Here is a 23,257-nt window from a genome sequence, read left to right as displayed (position 1 = left end):
AGGAACCGCAGCAGTACTCAAAAAGAGCTCTCTGAGGTGAGAATCTGCAACATGAATTAATGTGCTGCTGAAGGTCCTTGTGTGTGTTTCAGTCTGTGCATGAAGCCACTGTGAGACGGCGGAAAGGGAAAAATCAAACGTTAGGTGTGCAGTCAGCTGACAGCACACCATGATCCCTGGATGCTTTGAAATGTCTCCCCACAGAGTAGAAAACACCTGAAATTTTTATTCATCCTCTGCTGAACACCTGGCATTCAGTCCTCCACAACAACATCTCTTCTTACTACCAGCTGAATTTCAGAAGAAGCCAGGAGAAGTAGATGACCAGACAGGCAATCTTTTTAACATTTAAATTTTCTAGTATTATGCCAATTTGCTCAATCCCTTACAGACTGGAGAGCGTGCTTATTTTCAGGGCCTTGCAAAGATCAGTTTAAGTTTTTTAAGAACAAAATACAATTGCGAGCATTCTTTGAAAGAACTCGTTCATTTTTCAATGTCAGCGTTGCCATTTTGTTGCAGACAAATTTTTTATTAGATCTACTTCAGAAGTGGTGCACATCTCTTACCGCATATGCACCAGTATTTTCGCTATGAACGAGGACAATACTGTAAAATACTCCTACACTCTGTCTTGAAAAGACTTTTCTTCATAGAAATATGAAGAATAAGAACATGTGGCAATATTTAGGTAAAAACTGCAGTGACGTCTTGTTTGGATAGTGTTTATATTGGTAAGTTAATGGTTTTAAAGCAGCACTTCAAATATATTAGACATTAAAAGAACTCTGCATGAGCATTTGCTTTGTCCAGACCTTGCACTCATATTGTCGTTTACAATTTGTATATTTTACTAATGTGGTTTTTAATTGCTTGAATTACTTATTTTTGATGTCGAATTTTTGTTTATTGTAGATATTTGATAGCTGATTTGCACCATTTTTACTGTGTCTACTTTTAATGTAGCTACAATTTGCCCAGCACAGGTTTCCCCACAGGGACAACAAAAGCATATTGAATTCAAATTGAGTTTTTTTCATGGATGTATGTTACACTTGGGCAGTGTGACATACATGTGTGAACTGAACTTACTTAAGACAAATAGACAATGTTTTTGCTCAATTTACCCTCAGATGTGCAGATAAGCATTGCTCTGCCCCTCCCTCACTTGTTGCTGTACACCGTCAGTCAACTAGCTGAAAGATGTCTTTTACAAGGACAGTCAATAAATGTTATAGATAACATTAAAACCACGTCAGTTTTATATCACAACCACATATGTGCCCCCCCCCCCCCCATCACTAATATGATCTGACCTATATTCAAACAACCTGTTTGTGGTGATATTGTGAAGATGGCCTACAGCCTATAACCTATAACCTATAGAGTTTAATGCCAGGTGTGAATGTTGGTACTTACAGCTGTCCAGTTATATCCGAATTAGCCAGGATGCATATAAACAGCAGGTCTGAGTTAGGCACGGGCTGTTATAAGATTCTGATGGTATGGTAACTTTGATTAAAAATACCATGTTTTTCACTGTGCTGACAGAGAAATTCATAACAAAATGTATAATTATTTTCCCAACAACATTTATTCCTACTTCTGCAAAATAACACATTGAATATTAGTTATGTTTTCTATAAGATTCGGTACTTTGACATATTTTTTTTATAGTAACAAAAGCATAACAAACTGGACTTAGCTGCTTAGAGCAAACAGTCCATAACTGAGCAGACATGCTGCTCGCAGCTTGACAACAATACTACCTTAAGAGCGATAGGTAGTGATCCTTTTATTTCCCCACTATTACCGTCTGTATTTTCTCCAACTGGGAATATTTCCAGTCTTGTAAGAAAGGGTACATTTTAGCATCCTCATTTCAGCCAGCTCCCCAGCTGTGTGCAGCAACAGTTCAGGGAGTGGCTTCACAGCACCACTGTATGCTGCAGACAGCCAGAAAAAACACAGATCACTTCAGGACTCTCTCGGGGATCTCAGTAAAACTCCTTCAAAGAATAGAAACCATATGAAGGAAACTGGATGGCTTAGTCCACCTTTAAACTCGGAATCACATGAAACTCAAATGCATCAAACCATATTTAAAATCAATATTTTATAATTTTTTGGGGTATTTTGATCAAATATATACCAGTTATTTTTAATCTTAAGAAAAAAAAATACACATTAAAATTATATTTATTTCCAGAAGGTGCCTTTTGTTTCTGCTACTGGAAATAATTCCCTATTAAATCATAATAAAATCTAAATTATATATTTATCGATTATTTATGTGAGCGTAACAGATAAGGCTGTGTTGGAGGTTAACAGATGGTGTTATAAAATCGAACAGCCGTACCCCTTAAAATATGCTGAAGATGCCGGGGACGTTTATGTCTCCAAAATCACTTTTACTGGCTTGAAGGAACGGGGAAAACTTCAGCCGTGAAGAAAGCCTGGAGGATATAAACTAGTTAACCTGCTCGTTTCTGATTGCTAGTCACGTCCATTGTAGACATGACATAATAGTCATGCCAAATTTAGCCGGCAAATCAAACCCTGTTCTACAAGGAGAAGTGAGATGGCACCCCGGAAAGTTAAACACAGAAACGGATTTGCTGATTTTTCTTTCCTCAAATAATGGAGAAGCATTCACCGACAAACCTGAGCGAAACAATTATGTGCTGTAATGTTCAAATCCTTCCAGGTTCAATTCTCCTTGATAAGTGGCAAAAGAAAAACCTTTCTGGAGGGGTGTTGAGTGGGGTTTGTAATAACACTAGAAATTGCAGAGCTTCACAAAAAAACCTCTTGTTCTGTGACTTCTGACATGCTTTCATTTAGTCTGTACCTGAATGTATTCCTTGTTGTAAGTTTGTCTATATAAAAAAACAAGATCATAACAGGGAATTAAATTGCTTTATTTTCAAGTTTAATAAGATATAAGAAATTTATTTAATCTACAAAGGCCAATGACTGTCATGTGTCCTGAAGGAGAACTTAAACATTACAAAACCCAACTTTTTCCATTTTAAAATCCTCCATCTAAATAAGATTGAACTGACATGGCTTCTGATTAAGCTTCTCTGCTAGAAAATGAATACACAAGATCAACCGTGGATGATTCACTTTGATAAACCAACATCAAAAATTACAGATTTGAAACAGTATCATTCATTGATAGAGTGACAACTCATTGTAGATTCACTGAGAGCCACTAATCACGCTTTGTGTCTGTGCCAGACAAGATTTCAGGCCTGAGCTGTCAAGAGAGTAGACCCGGTAGACGCTTAGAAACTCATACTGCTTTCAACACTCACAACAGCAGAAGGACAGATGGATATGCTCCTTTGTGATGGTGTTAATTGCCTGCTGTACTTGCAGTAGATGGAGAAGGGCCAAAGGAGGAAGAGTGAGAGACATAAGAGCCCCAGTTAGAGCTGCTACTTTAAAAAATTTTAGGTCGAGAGCGCAGCTTTTCCTCCCATCTTATAATTGTCTGTGATTCTGCCGTATGACCTTTGGCTAGATGTATAAAACTTAAGTGCAACATAACTTCCAGAAGCATTTTTTTAACTTAATTTTCAAGTATTAGCTCTACAAGAAGAATGTGCCGGTAATGAAACTCTAGTACGTGATTAAAAAGAGATGCATTCAAAAAACTACCTGGTACTCTAAGGCGCTAAGCTGTGTTTCCAAGGTAACCTTCTCATTTTAACCTTACTCACCCTAACCCAAGGACGTTTGTGGTTTTCTGCAGACTTCAGTTAACTAGCTGAATTTTATTTTACTCTTAGTTTAGCCAAAATGAACAACAATAAGCTATACATTTCTAAAATTATTTTCTTCTGACATTTTAAACTATTGTTGCATCATTGTGATTATATGAAGCTATTGGATTCTCTTATATGAAATGGAACAAGAGATCGTTAAAGTTAATCATTTTTATTCCCTTCTAATTACAATAATTCAGATTTAATCATTGTACAATAGAACAGAAATTACCTTTATTGTATTTCAGTGGGGAAAGTCAGGTAAGGTGTGTTTATTAGGTCAAAATTCCGAATGTGAAACTGCTTTTATTTAATAGAAAACAACAACGACTGATATTGCCTAAAAATCCCGTCCTGATTGGCCGGTGCCCTCGAGCGTCTGCTTCACACAAAAATGTAAGCGACCAAACCTCAGAATAAGGGTCCAATCCAAGCAAGAAACTGGACCCAGCTGATTTACCGGGACCTGGACTGTCCTTGGAGCTGCGGTTGCGCTAAAGGTCTGTTTTGAAATGTACACTATTCTAAGCCCGTCTAAAGTGTTTTATTTTGCTTGCACATTTCTAAAAAGCTCACCATCACTTAGTGACTTTCTACAAGCAAGTCACCCAGGTCCAAACATGCAGCCTTGATGCCAGAATGACTTGCAGTCCTTGGTTTCTGTAGTAGAGAACAAGGAGGTCAGGAAAACAATGGAAAAAGATCTTAGTGTTTTGGAGTTGCTCAAACCCTCTTCCTAGCCAAATAATTTTTAGTATCTATAAAAAGGGGAAAGAAAACCAGATCTGAAAATGTCATTATTTGGTGGGACTAATGGAGAACCAGAACTTACATGTTCACAGAGGGATGTCAGGGCCTTTCTGTTGTTGTGAGTCCGATAATTATTTTTAACACTATCACATAAATTTAATGTTGCATTCTAAACTAAAATGTTCTCTGAAGGTTTTTTGTCCTATTTGTATTTATTTTATAGTGACTACATTACTCATTTTAGATACATTTTATTTAAAATGCTATTCTGCTTTGAAGCTACGTTCTTATGTGTTATTGTATTGTGAACTCCTGATGACACCTAACGTGTATTTGATTTTTACATTTTTAGCTGAAACCTAATAACGAGTTACATTGAGAAGATTGTTAGTCCTGAAGTAAATCTTGTGATGTAAAAATTCAGCTCAACTTTGAAGAAAGTTTGAGGAAAAATGCAGACAAGTTTGTCAAAAGGTTCCTAACAGAACAGCAGCAATGATTTCATCTTGTTTTGTCAGCTTTAACAACACTTTTACAATTCTTAGACAGAGTCAACAGGATGCACGAGAGCTTTGTTATACAGTTTGCTGCAAAACACCTCAGTGAAACCATCCCCACTAAGCTAGTGAGACCTATTCATACTCAGAGACATTTTCTGCATGAGCAGAAAGCTTATAACAAAAACAACCCACACCAGGAATGGGCATTTCCAGACCTGGAAGGCTCATGTCCTGCATGCTTTTAAATGTTTCCCATTTGAACAGGTCTGATTTAAAAGAACAGGTTATTAGGCTCCTGCAGAACTTAGAGACAGTCTGAGGAGATAATTCAACTATCTGAAGCAGATGTTTGGAGAAAGGACATATTTAAAACATGCAGGGAACTAACCCTTGAGGACTAACATTTTTAGTGTCCAACACCATAAGAAGACTAAAAACAGAAGGAACATGGCTGCGTTCTGCAAGTAAGACGCTTTCATATAATGAAACTTTAGCTATAATCTATCTAAAATATTCTTTACATTTCTGTAATCTAAATGGTCAAATAATACAATGAAGGATAGAAAAGCTTATTTATGAATGTTCAAACCAATTATCAGCATTGTTCAAATGTGTGCAAAAACTAAACGTACAAGTAAAATAGAGGATGAAGCAACATAATTTCCTTCCCGCTAAATTGGAAAATAAGATAACTTAATTTTTTGGAACTTGACACCTCAACTTCATCTGTATGGGTTAAAAAAATAATGAAAAGAGGCTTGTAAATCGGACAGTTCTAAATTAAGCAGCAAGTCTCCAAATGACAAAATTAAATATGAGAGAATGAAGCAGAGGATAAACAATTGGCCGGGGAAATTTTAACAAGAAAAGAAAGCGGGACACCCGGCAGCTGAGGAAAAACAAAGCAGAAACAGAGAAGACAGTGGACGCTCCGGGCAATGCCATCTGTGGGTGGATCTACGAAGGCTGCGTGCCACACACCTGTGTGGGACTGCCTGGGAGATAAGGCCCACAGCAGAATGGCCCCACCGCCACCTGTGCTGCCAAACAGGTGCACAGCCCAGCCAATTAAACTATTAGACAAACACAGGCCTGTGGGAGCAAATTAGTAGGCAGTGCAAATATCAGAGGGAAGACAAAAAGCAGCAGTAAGCACTCACAGTGAAGAACAAGACTTTGAGGTGTGCACACTGTGTTAGATGCTATTATAACCAAACAAAGCATCAGATCAATTTAAAATAAAGTCTTAAATGTATTTCAATGATTTTGTAATACAGAACACATTTAACAAGATAAAAGCTATATTTAACTCTCATACATAAATAGGAAACGAGCAGAGAGGCTGGACTTCATGTAAGAGGACACACTGCTGGCAACTGTAAGATAAGTCAAGAACATTATTCATGTTAGCTTTTACTTCAGGATGGACGGGACGGTGTCATTAGGTCAGTGTGGGATTACATGAAGAGCTGAAAGTAGCTGAGACAATCATGTATAGAAGAAAGGAATGAGGATATTAAACGGAGATGCTTAGAACAACATACCTGCAGAGCACAATGAAAATCTGAACTAAACTGATGGACAAATGCTCAGTTTTAAGGGAAAATGTCACAAAATGTTCAGGGTTTATAATCCATTTAATTATACAAAGCTGAATAACAAAACATTTAGAATGTTATTTTAAAACATCGTTTTCTTGTAACTTCAGTTCAGAAATGCACATTCTGGAAAGTTGTCCTTTCTTCGCTTCTTCCATTAACTACTTAAAAAAGAAACTTATTTTAACTTTACCTTTTTGTATTAAAATTGTTTGGTAAAATGTCAGAAAGTATAATACATTAAAGTAATAATTAACTGTCTGGGAAAAAAAACCCCAACATGGTCTCTGAAGGAATATAAGTGAGTTTGAAATGAAAATTATACTTTGTGTTTTAAAGACAAAATTAAGTTGGAACCACATTAAAAAAAAATATGTAAGGACTTTCTAATCATTTTACCCCCATGATGAGTTGAAATAAAAGACAGTATACCAAATGTTGAGATAAACACCTCCCAGATGGAATCCAACATGAAAGTACTGCTCCAGCAAGTATATGATGACAGAGTACAAAGGTTACATTAACATAGCGCAGTCAAATGCAGACTTTGTGTCGTGATCCATGACAACAAAATAAATTCACATTAATTAGCTGTAACCTTCTCCACGCTTCTGGAAAGTAAGTGACTTTCCCCAGAAGAGGAATAAGCAGCATAAAGATAACTAAATGACCTGTGTGAGTCAACATCCACACAATCCTCCCTCTCCCTCTAAGGTTGTTCTGTGGCTGAACCGACCTACTGCTGGATTAAACTCATTCCTAAAGACACTTAAAGAGGTAAAGCCTTGTATATACATCTACAGGGCAACCCTGACCTCAGTAAGACACCCTTTGTAAAAGGCAGCTATTCTGAATTGAACAAAAACAATTTACGGCTTCAAAAGATTTTCATATAACTTGTTAACCCACTATACACTGTTGTGAAAGGTATTATTTTATATGCACATTTTAATGCAGGTTAAATTACACTGATTAAAAATAAACCGAGCTGTTGCGTAGTGTAGCGGTAAAGCAGGCGCCCCGATATACCGAGGCTATAGTCCTCAACGCAGCCATCCTGAGTTTGACACCTGACCTTGAGACCTTTGCTGCATGTCTCTCCACTCCATTATCCCTGCCCATTTCCCGTCTGTAAATAAAGGCCCCTAGTGGCAAAGAAATCATTCTAGTCACTTGTAGTAGTTGACTGGTAGGGAGTGTCCCAGTTCTTTCTCAAATATCCGGTCAATGTCTGATTTAAGGCATTTTTAAAAGACTGGTATTGAAGTCCCTGACTAAACCCAACTATTAATCTCAGTTGTTGGCACACAGTCTTCAATTTCATCTCAGCTAGGCTCATGGTCACCATGCAAGTTTCGAAGCAGCATTTAGAGCAGCAGGTTTTTTTAAACTTATATTTTCGTGTGCTTCCTTTAAAACTCTTTGGAAGACTACAGTCTTCTGACTGTAGCTGTGCAGTGGAAACCAGGTATATACATACACTGTATGTAAACATATATGCGATAAATACCAAAAAAGAGAAAGACATGTTTAGAGGTTTTTTTACAGCTTACTTACACCAAGATTATGATGCGTTTAAACAATATGGACAATCCTAAATGATTATGAGATGGATATGGGTGCTTCTAAAAGGTTTGTTCACACCATCTCAGTTAAATGCAGGGAAACCTTTGGATGTACCTCACACACACTGCTTCCTTGTGTGACATTATGAAAAGAAATCAAAAGAAATCAGGCAAGATATCAGGAAGAGAACTGTTGACCCCCACCAGTCTACTTCATCTTTGTGTACAATTTCTAGATGCCTGAAGGTGCCACGTTCTTCTGTTCAAACATTTTGTGTAAGTATAAAAAAATAAGGGAATGTCCAGGCATCAGTGTTCAGAAAGCAGCAGGTTCTTTGACCCAGAAATGTGTGAAACACCAGAACTAAAGCAATAAACCTTGTGAAGATGCTGGTGGAAGCTGGTTTGCGAGCGTCATTATAACAGAGTGAATCCTCAGAGAAGAAGCAGCCATTACTCCAAAAGCATAATAAAAAGTAATATTAAAGTTTGCAAATGCACTCAGAACCAATGACATGTGTTCTGCTGATACCTGAACGCAGGTGTTTGGCCATAATAACCATATGTGAATTTGGAAGAACAAACACAAAGTTTTCAAGCTTGAGAACTCCGTCCCAGCTGTGAAGAATGACACTGGCAGCATAATGGTGTATGGGTGTTGCTACTGTCTGTTATAGGTGATAAGCTGTTGAAGCATTACAAAAATGTATTAAGTGACTTAACCCCATGTCTAACAGCATTCAGGACAAAATATCCATCACTGACAAAAAAGCCATAAAGGTCATACTGAAGTTTGAGATTTATATTCAGTAACAGAACATGTGTCATTTTAAATGACTCAGAGCTGTATCAGGGACAAAGGGTCTTGATTGGGATATTCCTTCACAATCACAATTGATTCAACTGCAGACAATGTCACAAAAAAGAGCTGACTTAAAGAACTGATTTCCAAGCACAGCATTTAGTTAAAAGTAATTAAACGTGTGTTCTCGTTATGCATGTTTTACATTATTTTCAGTTGGAACAGTCACCAAATAGAGATATCAGCTTCTGAAAGCTGGTAATAAATCTACTTTAGTACCAGATGCTCCATAAAAAGAGCTATCGCATCAGTGAGGAGAATGGTCTGAAACAATCCAAGGGAGGAGCAGAAAACTGGGACAAACAAAAAAGCAGAAACTGATCCGAGAGGGAATGAAAAGAAAATTCATACCTAATAGGAAAGTGCCTTCCTGAGAGACAATATTATTAAATGAGTTTCACAGAAATGGATAGGGTATCTACAGCTATAGGACATGTCTAATATGCAGCAGCAGTCTCTGTTAAGGATACCCCGTGTTCCCTATTCTTATGAGAGACAAGTTGCTGGAAAAAGGAGAAAATAGTGTGAACATAAATGAGAGCAGAGAGGAATGCAGAGAACTGGGTGTAACATTAGATGGTTGGAGTACAGAACCTGTAGTGTTTAAGCTAAATAAATAATACCTCACAGCACTTCACAAGGCTTTCACTGACCACCATTGGAGGACTGGGATAGACTGAATTTGTGGTTAGAGCAACAAATGGGGAAAAATAACACTTTTGCTCCTTTGAGACTAGCACGTTTGACCATTTTAATTGGGGTGACCGCTGCCAGTCAAACAGGAGGGGGTGGGAGGAGAGGCCTGCTGCACAAAGAGAGGGTAATTTTATTAGCTCCAGTTACTTCGTGGGTCAAACATCAGTACACACTAAAGCATGGCAAAAACAAGCAATTTTACTTTTACATGGGTAACTGCCCCATGGATTACACTGCAGTCATTTCACTGCTGAGTACCAGACCAATAACATAATATGTTTTTCCCAACTCACAGAACAGAACAGAAAATCTGTTCCCAGTCAGTGTTAAGCAGCATTTCTCAGCTCTGCAGGTTATTTGAGGGTTTTTTCCCCAAAAATTGTTTAGTTTTCTGATAAAACAACCCAAACAGGGCTATTTATTCAGTCAGTTTAAATATTCACGGTGCCAGAGGTATTCTGATAAATCTACATTATTTAAAATTTCACAACAATCAAGATGAGTAAAAGAACAATTATCCTTCTGTGATAAAAGCTTCAGTTACCAACCTGACAGGGTTACTGGTGAGAGACACTCTGAGGGATTCCAGGCAATTGAGCAGCTTTTCGTCCATGATGCCAGAGCGCAGCTCGTGGACGTATTCCTGGGATGAAAGTGTACACTCATGCTTGCTGTTTCGTAGCCCACCCTGGACAAAAAAAAGAAAAAAGAAAAACACAGTAAGATTAGATGAACATTTTGAACTAAAACTTTATCACCAACAGCAATGTCATAAAAACCTGTGCTTGTATACTATCAGATGCCATATTTTACATCAAGGTCAGTCTCATTTACACAAAGAGGCTTATGGGTAGTTACCTTCCCACTAATCGTGGTGCAACTACAGTGCCTTGCAAAAGTATTCATAACCAAGGCAACTTTTTCCCATTGTCTGTCAATACAACCACAAACTTTAATGTATTGTATTGTGTTTTTACATGACTGAGCCCAGCAGTGCACAATTGTTAATATAAAAATATGATCCACCATTTTCAAAGTGCAAATAAGTCCCTATATCTTCTCATCAACTTTAATCGGCGTGCCTGCTGGAGAAACCCATGATGCTGCCACCACCATGTTTCACCGTACAGGTGGTGTGACGCACGTAGTTGCTTTTCATTGGCACAGTCTTTTGCAAAACGTCTAATTTTGTTCTCATGTGACCAGAGCACCACATAATTACTGTATCTCCTGTATTTCTTGAGGCAAACATTAAAAGTGATTTTTTTTTTTTATGGCTTGGGCTTCTTCTTGCCATTCTTTCATGAAGACCAGTACTGGGAAGTGAAAAACTATTAGTACTCCTGTAAAAATGTTCTACCTGAATTGTGGATCTAACAGGTTCCTCCAGAGTAGTCATGGGCATCCTGTTTAGGTGGACAGCCATGTTATGGCCGGCTTGCAGCTGTGCTAAGCTGTTTCTACAATAATGTGACCTGTGCTCCATGTTCAAAGCTTGGAATATTGGCTTCTAGAACCTCATCCTGCTTTAAATCTCTTCGACTGTATCCCGGGCTGCTATGTTCTTTGGTCTTCATTAAGCGGTATAAGTCCTTTGCTAATGTTCTCGAAAAAAAACAAAATACCCTCTGAGGTCTTCACAGAACAGCTGGATTTTTACTGAGATTAAATCATGCATGTTGGCCTTTTCTAATTAAAAGACTACTGAAGGCAACTCGTACTGGATTTTATTTAAGGATATCAGAGTAAAGGGGGTTGAATACAAATGCATGACACATTTTGTTATATATATTTTATAAAATACACTGAAAGCACGGCACGTTTTAATTTCCATGAAAACAACCTTTATATCTAATCAATCCCAGGAGGATGACTTGATTTGAGGTAAGACTTGAAGACCTGATATACCTTAAATATAACAAGATAAATTATGGAATATGTTGACTATTTCTTCTTTTTATGGTAGTCAGCCAAGATAATAATAATGGACTCTACCACCAGTGCCAAAGGCAGGCTCCACATGCAACCTGCAGCAGCTTCTGCGTCAAGTAAATGGATTGCTGTGTTTAATCTCCACCGGGACATGTTTCTACACTGATGCCTACACATTGAGACCAGTTGTGGCATTACTCATGCTATCAACTCCAAAACACATCAACACCAACTCACTGAGCACACAATGCAGCCCACTTCATACATTAAAAGTTTCAACGCCACTAAGTGATTGAATTGATTGCTGGTCTTCCAGGCACTCAAACAGGCCAACAAATGAAAAAGCTTTGTATGAATTGTTTTTTACATTTATGCCCCTTCATAAATATCTCAGGGAATTTGATAATTACTGGATGATATTTCTAAAATCACCTAGTTACGAAGGAGGGAGTTCAGATACGGTACCAAAGAAAACGCACGATGAGACTGACTGCTGAGACTCACATTATCCTGAACCAGACTCCCTGGCATAAGGAACGTGACTGTATTCAGTCTTGTATTGTTGGTTCCCCACAAAGTGAGCTGTGCTAATAGGCAGTTTGGGAGGTAATAAGCTAGCTCATTTATCTGGAGAAAAGAGAGACCTGCTGTTCCGTTACAATGCACAGTGAACATGAATGAACCTTTTCTTTTGGGGTGCATGCATGAAAAATCGGAGGGATTCGAACAGCAAGCTAGCAATAATCTTGTTCTATTCATGCAAGCTGAGCCAGGCCTTTGACTAAATAATATAAAAAATATATTTTTTTGAAAATGGTTATGTAAAATCATATTCTTGAATTGATCAGCACCAAAGCGTGATTTATTCACTCAAGAAACAGTCGCATGCAACTTAGCAGTTTATTGCTGCGGCTATATTACTTCTTAAGTACCAAGATGTGTCTTATGCAGAAGAATAAATAAGAAACGAATTTCATATTTTATAACAGATCTCTATTGACAGAAACAATTTTAGTTATGTCAACTTTTACAGCTGCATTTGTAATTTGTAAAAAGTAAAGCTGCACGATATCTGGAAACATTTAATTGGAATATTATCGCCGATAGCGACGATTGCCTTTAACCCACATTTTTCGACACAATTTGTTTACTTCATCACAATGTCCCCCACTACTTGTGAGCTTTAGCATCTCAGCCACTGAAAATACACATTAAGTGCCATATATAGTATTCGCATGAAGAATTTCTTTGCATGGGACATGTATTTTGCAATGACTATTGTAATTTGATATTTTGTGCAGCTCGATTTACAATGCACAGTTAATTTTTTATCTGTTTTGGGTTTATTTCAAACAAAGACCCCGATCATCGCCTTAATGTTTATGGTGCTGTACAATCAACCACAAATGTACAACCTCTGCAATATCAATATAGCAGAAAATATCTTTAAATGTGCCAGAAATTCATGCTTTGAATGCCAGTAATATATTTCGTGATGCTTATTGTTTAGAGAAGCAGAAAATCTCAAACTGCAATGCTTTGTAACCAAGTTGTTTAATTGCCAAAACCAAACGTTTTCCAAAATAAAATCCATATTGCAGGAGTAGAAATAGTGCAGTTCTTTTTTCCTGTATCTGGACGACAATAATGGCCAACTGAATCCCTGGCAAGGTTGTAAAATGGGTCTCAATAAAGTTTGGCTTTTTTTTCTAAAAAAAGTGCAAATTAAGTCGGTTTTTGGATTTCTCTATTTTTTAACAGTCTATCATCTGCAAAGAAAGATTAAAAAACGAAACTGCTCTCTAATATTATAAGTATTATACCTGAAATGCCAGCAGGCAAAACAAATAGTACTGTATTTCATACAATTCAGTGTGCAGACTTAAAAAGAAAATGACTTTTTTAGCACTGAACAAAAATGTTGCAGCTCAAGGTGATTTTCCTATCGACATTATACTACAAATTGTTTAATGTGTGTAAATAGAAACAACATTTAGATGGTTTTGGTCATTTTCTCGTACTTAACGTACCTTAACGTAGAAACAGTTTTATAAATAGTAATCTGTAGGTATTGATTTGCTGACTCAAGTTGAGACAAATTGAAAGTTTCCTCAAAATCATACAGTATTGATTCTAACATTTTGTCAAGATGCCAGGGCCCAGTAATATATTTTAAATACAGATTTTAGTCTGTAGTGCATGTCCTCTGTATATAAGTTTTCATTTTAAAAGAACCGAGTGCTTTATTAACTCACAAGGCAAGAAACCAACTTAATTTTGTGATTGGATAAAAGTCAATATTTCAATAACGGATTAAATCAAATCTATTTCTTCAATTCTTTCATCTTTTTTCCATTCAGAACTCCTGAGAGCTTGCTTTTATAAACCTAACAAAAATGTTGTCCTTTCAGTAGTACTAAAATGACAAAAATCTAGGTATAAAGGCAGCTGAACAACGTAATTTGTAAAGCAGAAATGTGCAAACTTTGATTTCACTGCTGAATGACAGATTTTCAAGGGTTTTTAATAACCATACCTTCACAGTAATGGACCGTTCAAAGCGAATGCATTTATATACAAATACATTTATCTTCCTACTTCTCAGTAGTTCCCAGCAAACCTACCACGATGTCCAGAAAAGCTTGAGCTCTGGTTTCACCACATGATCTGACCTCTGGAAACCAAAGACATTGGCCATAACCTGCTTTTTCATGCTCTGAGCTCGAATCAATGGAATCCATTGGGATAATATCAACATTACACCACCATAATGGCAGCAGAGAAACAATGTGAGGAGCAAGAGGGGAAGTGGAGGAGTAATAAAGGCTTTTCTCTGACTGGTTCGGAAATAATGGTCAAAAGTATAAATGTGAGTAGTTACTGATGTATGAGTAAGATGTGGAAAAGTAAAAGAATAAAGGGTAAGAAGACATAAGAAAAAAGCAAAACAGAAGAGAACTTTGGGAATAAAGGGTAGGGCAAAGACCATCAGGAGACTCTGCAACCTCAACAGCAGAGGAAAGACTTGAGGCTCATCTCCTGACGCTTATTGAATCCCCTGTTTGTCGATAACAGTATTTCCTGCCAAAGACAATGGTGTTGGGAGCAATTACTTCAGTGAGCCTGTCAATTTCATTTTGGGAGGTCAGAGGTGCATCGCGGATCCTTCCCTCCACCACTTCCACCTCTGTCTCTCCTTTCTCTGTACGCCGTGGGGAGTGACAGAGTGTCTCTCCATCTATCGAGGGAGGAACAGGGAAACGATGCCAAGTCGGCTGCACCTCAACATGTCATCTTCACCTGTAATGAGCCTGTAACGAGCTGGCACCTTCCTCACTGCCCAGTGCTCGGCCCACTCAGGCAGACTGATAGATACATTATTCAGGTTCCTCATCAGCTTAGTGAAAAAGCCCACAAACAGTAATATGTCTGGGCCGGATGCTCACACACAGATACAGCAGCTCCAGGGTCCAACATGGTACTTTCCATCCCGTACCGGATCCCTCTCTTTCTGCTGCTGACAACTGTCAAAACATTGTTTTTCCAGCACTTTTTATAATATTTTATAGTTTAGCTAATCTAGGTTTTTTTGTTATAGACCTAGACAAAGTAGCACATAACTGCAAAGTGGAAGACAAATACAAGGTTTTAGAAATAAAAATAATAGAAAGGAGTGCATATTTGTTTAGCGCCATTAAGCCTGAAACTTTAAAATAGAAACCACTTGTTTAATTAATTATTCAAAATACACAGGGTAGTAGTAGTCAGGTGAGAAAATCTGCTGACAGGACAACAACTGTTGGATAAGATAAGAAGTTTATTCGTCCTTGAACACTGTTGCCACCATTACAACACAACCGCATTTGTTCCTGGGCCGCAAAATCCCATGCACAAAAGCACCAAAAATACAAAAGCACAATCCGAGAGCAGAGAGTCGCCACACCCGAGCGCACTGCCATAACCACACCAACATGTTACAAACATTAGTCTTTCACTCAAATCTGGCTCTTATGGAAGAGTGGCAAGAAGGAAGCCAGCGCTAAACAAAAATCCTAAGAAGTCAAGTTTAAAATTTACCATGTAAGGAAGATAGCAAAAGAGTGGTCTGGTTAGATGAGTTCAAAATTGCTTTTTTAGGCCTACATGCAAAACCCTGTATGTAGCACAAAGCACCTTGAATACACCATGAAAAACACTACTGTGAAGCATGGTGGTAAACACATCACGCTGTGGGAATGCTTTTCTTTAGTAGACACAGGGAAGCTGGTCAGAGCTAAATACAGGGCGATCCTAGAAGAAAAACTTTTCAAGACTGAGTTTGAGGTTCACCTTCCAGCAGGACAACAACCCAAAACATACAGTCAGAGCTCCAGTAGAAAAGTTTAGATCAAATTATATTCATGTGTTAAATCACCCTAGACCAAAATCTGAAAATTTATAGAAATACTTAATGTTCACAGACGCTCTCCAGCAAATCTGACTGAACCTTGGCTGCATTGTTTGCAAAAAAAAAAACAAAAAAATGTATATCTGCAAAGCTGATAGAGACAAACACTATAAGACTTACAACTCTAAATGCATCAACATATAGTTCGGCAAACTATTAAATCAGAGGGTTGAATACGAAAGCAAGGTAGGTACCGTTTTCCTTCCATGCAAAACTTTGTGTTGGTCTATTAAAAAAAAATCCCAATAAAAACAATGTTTTTTTATTTATGTAATGATTTAATTTGAGAATAAAGCAAAGTCTTAAATTATTTTATAAATTCTTGCTTTTGATAAATAGACCGAAGCAGTTATGCGCTGAAAGTAGACTGAATCGAGTCTGTTGAGACATAAAACACGTGTTTTCCATCCTCCAGATCAAGAAAGTCAAATGAAAAAGTTTTAAATTACTGGAGAAAGATGATTATCGGTTCTTTGTGCGTAATTAATGAAAATTACAAGGGCACCCATGGCTCAGTGTAAAAAGAATAAAGATAGAATCTTAGCAATTAGAGAATATCAAGCTGCATGATAGCCATGTTACAACTTAATTTCCTGTTCATTAGCAACTGATGGATTGAAGTTGATAGAAAAGATGGCACAAGACTGGACAGCAGACATGAGACAGGTAGAGCGGGATGTCACATGCCTCGCCCTTTAAAGGCATGAGCAAATAGTCAAAGTGATCGAATAAGGAAATAAGATTAGCAGACAATCCGGAGGAGACCAAAGTTAGAGACGTTATGCTGTAAAAATGAGTATTCCTTCGTTTAACACAATCTAAAGTCTGGCATGTGAGCGAGACAGCATTGAAGGTAAAGGTCAACGGGAACACGGATCAGTTGAGATGCTGCTTGGCTGGACAATGAGTTTTGCTAAGCCCCCCTTAAAGGACAGAGTTCTGCTGCTGGCAGATAAGACATTTCATCTCGCCACCAGGCTGCGGGGCTCCCAGCACAGTGGGGGATTTCCCAGCAGACCATGTGGCAAAGCATTTCATCTCTTTCTGTCATCATCTATCTACAATTCAGTCTTTTTACTTCTTTCTTAATTTTTTTTTCCCTTTCTGTCTCTTGCTCCATCCATAGTGTGGTGTTTTTAAACCTTGGATGACAGCTACAAAGAAATATGCGTTTATCTGCTCACACCAGGGGCTTTTTCCCTCCATTTTTCCTCCCCGTTTCTTTTCTTTTCTATCTTCTGATTTTTTTGGTAAGAAAGCGGAATCAACAACCAGCGCTATTCTTCTACATCTGTGCAACTACAAGTTGCAGATATCAGGGACAATAAGGTCTTCAACAACTGCCGAATAAACACATTGGTACCATGAGAGCTGGTGCCTCGACAACTTCACTACAAAATAGCAACAAACTAATGAGCAAGCAAAAAGAAAACGAATGGCATTAGGCTGGGTATTAAAAAACTCAGCAGTTGTCAGGGCATCTCAGTATCTGTTTCTGGGTGTCCTGATCCCAGGGGTCTAGAGAGCAAGGATAAAGACAACAATGACCACAAAAGACATATTCCCAATAGCTTGCAAAGGTAATGCAATCATTTACCGCTACTTGCATGTTGTAGGAGTGTGCATGCATGAAAAGTCAAGCTAAATACAAAGCTTCAACAAATAAAACAACAATTCACACAAGGGTGTGATAACCATGAAGGAAACTGACAACGTCTAAACCTTTACAGCATAAAGAAAGGACCTCTTTTTTTGGCTGAAAATGTAAATATCATGTAGCAATGGAAGAACAGCTCTTTGATGCTTATAAATGGGCTGGCATGTCTTTGTAAATTAACATATTTGTATTCCTTCAGCCACATTAGCTGAGAGCACACGTGGACAACCAAACAAACGGTAAAATCTTTGCCAGAGGCTGGATCCCACATTTTGAAAATCACTTTATCACTGGTTTCCTTATTAGCATAGTTTTTACAAACCAGATTACTATATCTAAGACACAAAAACAGTTTTGATCAAATAAGTTGTGTTAAAAGGTAGTGATTGAGCAAATCTTGCATTAATAACTAGTTTGGGGCCAGTTTGAAACAGGAAAGACTTGAAATAGCAATATAATTAAGGACTGTAGAGTCAATAAGACTCAATGTAAAAATGTTTTTTATACTTAAATAGTTTAATGCATTAAAGTCTTTTCATCAGGTTTTCAACGACACGTGATCGAAGGCTGTGCGCAAGCCGGAGCAGCCCAAGACACACACACACACACACACACCCCACATGGTACCATTTAATATAAGCTGCTCTGCATGTTTAGCTGCATCTCGGTTGGAAATAAATATATATAAATTTAAAGTATCTCTTTATGGATCTGCAGTAGAAAAAACAAAGTTGAACCTCCAATTAATATCTATTTTGTTAGATCTTTTTAAACAAGCTTTTCCTTTTAAACTTGACCCAAGCTTTAAACCACAGACAGCAAACATCTGTCCACATTTCGCCTTTTCCACCAAAATGTGGACCTGGTGAGATTAAAGCAACGGGCACTGTCAAAAAAGTTCCTAAGACTTCAAATCCCATCGAGCGTTGACATCCAGTGTCATCATCAGTACATTGGATGGAAGGAAAACATTTTTACAGAAGTGGCCATGACTCCCTGTTATCGCAACTGCAGGGGTCAAAAGAAAGTCATCATCAAAGATGCATTATTCAAATCAAGCGGAAGTGGTGGATGGAATAAATGTCTGCAGGTGAAAATGAAAAGATATACAACTCTTGCTCGCACACATAGAAGCTGCTTAAATAATGTTGAAACATATATTTTCCCATGTAGTTGTATTTGTATGTTTTTTTTAGTTCTTACCACTACATTGCTTGATCTCTGATGCATCATGCTTTAAAGCTTCATTTACTGAATAAGCCTGAGTCAGATAACAAGTGTTATTAAAGATGGACTTTCATTTAAGTTCACAGTTCCATGCACCCTGCACCCTAACCTTTGAAATGCTGTAATACCCTAAAACTACTTTTCACCAAGTATTAACTTTTATGCACAGTATCAGTATATTAAGCAGTAATACACAGCATGTACTCACTACTGGTCTGTTTGGAAAGTTTAACAAACCTCATGGTCATGGAAATGGATCTGGTTTGGTTGTTTCGATGTGATCTCTGAAACCCTAATGTCTGAAACCACTCAGGTCAAAACTTTGGCCTTGCTCTATTGATTCCCTTAAGCTGTGCTGTAGCAACATGCACATCCCAAAGCAAAAAAACAAAGAATACACAAAAACACAGTTCCTACCTCATTTGTTTTCCTGGAATCCATAGTTCATTATCCTAATATGTATTAAATTTAAAGCCCCTAACAGCAGGCTTCATTAATGCCCGACAAGTGGGAATACCATAAAGCATCAGTCAAACGTTTCTGCATTTTGTGTGTCTGCGTGTGCATGCATGTGTGTATGTCCACACTTATTAGAACAGTTCTGAGCACCAGTGTTGATGTGTGTACACACACACTTTTCTCAGGTTTTGTTTGTATGTGGTACAGAATATTCCCTGAAGCGCCTCTCCCTGTGCTTTGCAGGACTCATGTATGCAGTGAATTTCAATGACACTTCTATAAAGATAGGAGCAGATGTCAGCAAGCTTACAGAAAGGCATGTAGAAGGGAGTGAGAAAAGTTGAGGTGGTATACTGCATAAAAACAAGCTACAGAGTGAAGTCTTAAGTTATGCATCTATTTGCATAAAAGGAATAAAAGGAAACAGTTACATTTGCCTATACAGCAGAATAGATCAAATAAAGGCATACTAATTTTTACAGAGCAATTTAACCTCTTAGAAATGTACATGCTTCTTTAAGGTGAGAATGTGTTCTGTACAAACATCAGGGCAGAATATGGTTACATTTACTAAATTCTATAATGTGACAATTTATGATGGAATAAAATGCCTTGATGTTATGATGATGGTCTCCTTTATAAACTCCCAATGATGTGTCAGAAGATATCAGCCAGTGAACTGTTAGGAATGCAAAGGTCTGCTGGATACATTGTATTGTGAAGGGAAATGTGTTCTTTCTTTGCTTGTGTTTCCAGCTCTGGGAGCTTGAGTACAAAGCCAAAAGCGACAAAGAAAAAGACTGAAAACAGGCAAAAAAAAAAGCTCTACTGATTGTGATTTTTGAATGTTTCCTGTGTTGCATGCTCCATAAGCCATACAAGCAAGGGAACCATAAAATGTAAACATACAACAAACACTATGGGAGCAAAAGCCACTTTCATCCGGGAGACAGTGAAACAGCAGGTCTATATCTAACAGTATAAAACATATTTTACATAGTTGGAGATTACATGTGCAAATGCAATGTGATGCAAGATGATCATCAGCAGAAATTAGTTTAGTTAAAGCCCTAATGTCTGAATCTATATCCAGTCATAAAACATTTGTGTTTTGCTATCAATAAATCACTAAAATTAATTAGAAAATCCTAATTTAAATATTGCACCAACAATAAGTGCAAATTTAGGTATGGTATGAATTAGCGACATTAGGCAAATAAGAAGTCAAAGTGTCAACTGTACAAACTGCTTTCTTGATGCTGCCACTGCTCAAACAGGACATGGAAATGTCTTTAAGAAAGCAATGATTTTTCATCACAGAATCATATGCTCCACTTCTTTGTAATAAGAAAATACTTAACAAATGTTAGAAATTGAATTTTAAAACCACAACTCTTTTATCATTACACACTCTCTGTATTAATCAGCATTTATATGTATTATTTAGCATTTATAATATACATACCCCACCTTGGCTGTATTCAGACCAGAGCAGGATTTGGGTAAAGCATGTTTAAAGCATCTCACCATGTTAAGCGTACAAACTTAAAAGCTAACAGTATTAAAAAGGGGTCAGAAGTGATAGATCTACTGTAAATGTACTCCTGTCTGAGATTTTAGATCTTTAGTTGTAGGGAAGATTGTTATTTACCAAGAAACGTCTGTAGTTTATTAAAGGTGAAAAAGGAGTGTCATCAAATACTGTATGCAGCAGTCTGGGAGACTCAAACCACTTCCACCCAGCGGCAGCCTTTCATTGCATGCAGGGCATGGCGACTGTAAAACATTATACTGCAAAGCTAGGTCCACAGAAACTAATGGCTGCATCCTATATTATGGTCTGTACCCTCACATGCACAAGTGGAAGGACTGTATATATGGGCATGAGCATATCTGGATGCATGAAAGAAGTCAGACGTAAGTTAAAAATTACATTACCACAAATTGCATGTCACAGTTTGTACAAAAACAATCATTGGTTGATTGATTATGTCTATCTAATGTAAAGCACAAAGTGAGTCTGCTTTTGTTTTCAAACAGCACACTCAAGTGGATCTGACTGGTCAGAATTATTCTATCCCCCCTATAAACAGGTTTTTGCTTTAAAGCAATGAAGAGTTTCTGATGCAATAATGGCATGCTCCGAAGAAAGCAACTCAACTTGCTTAAATCAAAGTGCTTCAGCATTTCAGGACTGTGTTTATCAAAAGAAAAACACCCCACTGAAATTCACTGTTCTATCTTTTTTCAGTACAATCAATTCTTGACAAAACAAACATCTGTAAAATCAGTTGCTTTCTATTTTAGAAACAGAACAAACAAAAATCCAACTGGCTTGATCATCCTCTTTTTGATACAGCTGCTTTTACAGCACCCAACACCACCATGATTGTTTATTACTGGCTCATCACTTCTTGCCCTCAAAGAACAAGGTTCATTTCTTCTTCTGTCTGTCCCATTCTCTGACACTGACAGCTCTCTCCATTTGTTGCCTACCTCCGCAAGGTCAGAACAATATATCACCCACATAATGCAACACACAAATCTTAAATCTATGATTTAGACATGAATGAGGGAGCATTCAACACTGCAGACAGGCTTGGGCTTTTGGTTTTGCTTCGGCCTCCTTTTTACCGCTTGCTGCTAGCCTTTTGTTAGACCGTGTGCCACCATGTGAGGCAAATAAAGCTCAGTTGGTCTGGCTTTACTGCAATGCTTCTGACAACCAAGTATTCTTGCTCTGAACCAAACCTTGAGTCTCCATGGTTTTAACTATACAGAAATACAAATTAAAACTAGAAATGCACCAATCAGAATTTTCTGACCATTGAGCAGAGAAGATGTCACACCGGAGTATGTCATTCTGTAATTCATGTTTCTGAAAATGAATGTGCATATATATTAATACACAAAATGTACAATACAGACCAAAAGTTTGGACACACCTTCTCATTCAGAGTTTTCTTTATTTTCATGACTATAAATATTGTAGCTTCACACTGAAGGCATCAAAAATATGAATTAACACATGTGGAATGATGTACTGAACAAAAAAGTGTGAAACAACTGAAAATATGTCTTATATTCTAGGTTCTTCAAAGTAGCCACCTTTTGCTTTGATTACTGTTCCGCACACTCTTGGCATTCTGCTTCAAGAGGTAGTCACCTGAAATGGTTTTCACTTCACAGGTGTGCCCTGTCAGGTTTAATAAGTGGGATTTCAAGCCTTATAAATGGGGTTGGGACCATCAGTTGTGTTGTGCAGGAGGTGGATACAGTACACAGCTGATAGTCCTACTGAATAGACTGTTAGAATTTGTATTATGGCAAGAAAAAAGCAGCTAAGTAAAGAAAAACGAGTGGCCATCATTACTTTAAGAAATGTAGGTCAGTCAGTCCCAACAATTGGGAAAACTTTGAAAGTGTCCCCAAGTGCAGTCGCAAAAACCATCAAGCACTACAAAGAAACTGGCTCACATGAGGACCGCCCCAGGAAAGGAAGACCAAGAGTCACTTCTGCTGCGGACAATAAGTTAATCCGAGTCACCAGCCTCAGAAATCGCAGGTTAACAGCAGCTCAGATTAGAGAACAGGTCAATGCCACACAGAGGTCTAGCAGCAGACACATCTCTAGAACAACTGTTAAGAGGAGACTGTGTGAATCAGGCCTTCATGGTAAAATAGCTGCTAGACCACTGCTGAGGACAGGCAACAAGCAGAAGAGACTTGTTTGGGCTAAAGAACACAAGGAATGGACATTAGACCAGTGGAAATCTGTGCTTTGGTCTGAT

General features: G+C 37.8%; 1 protein-coding gene across 5 annotated transcripts in view; it reads right to left on the bottom strand.

Moving 5' to 3' along the window:
- diaph2 (diaphanous-related formin 2) overlaps positions 1-23,257 on the bottom strand; it is a 555,642-nt gene that overhangs the window by 404,377 nt on the left and 128,008 nt on the right. For all 5 annotated transcript variants that reach the window (XM_047353019.1, XM_047353022.1, XM_047353021.1 and 2 more), the window contains exon 7: positions 10,293-10,432. In XM_047353019.1, coding sequence (XP_047208975.1) covers positions 10,293-10,432 — 140 coding nt within the window. The remainder of the gene's footprint in view (positions 1-10,292; positions 10,433-23,257) is intronic.

This window comes from Girardinichthys multiradiatus, chromosome 23 (genome assembly GCF_021462225.1).
Source record: "Girardinichthys multiradiatus isolate DD_20200921_A chromosome 23, DD_fGirMul_XY1, whole genome shotgun sequence".
Classification (NCBI taxonomy): domain Eukaryota; kingdom Metazoa; phylum Chordata; class Actinopteri; order Cyprinodontiformes; family Goodeidae; genus Girardinichthys; species Girardinichthys multiradiatus.
This window is presented reverse-complemented; position numbering and strand designations above follow the sequence as displayed.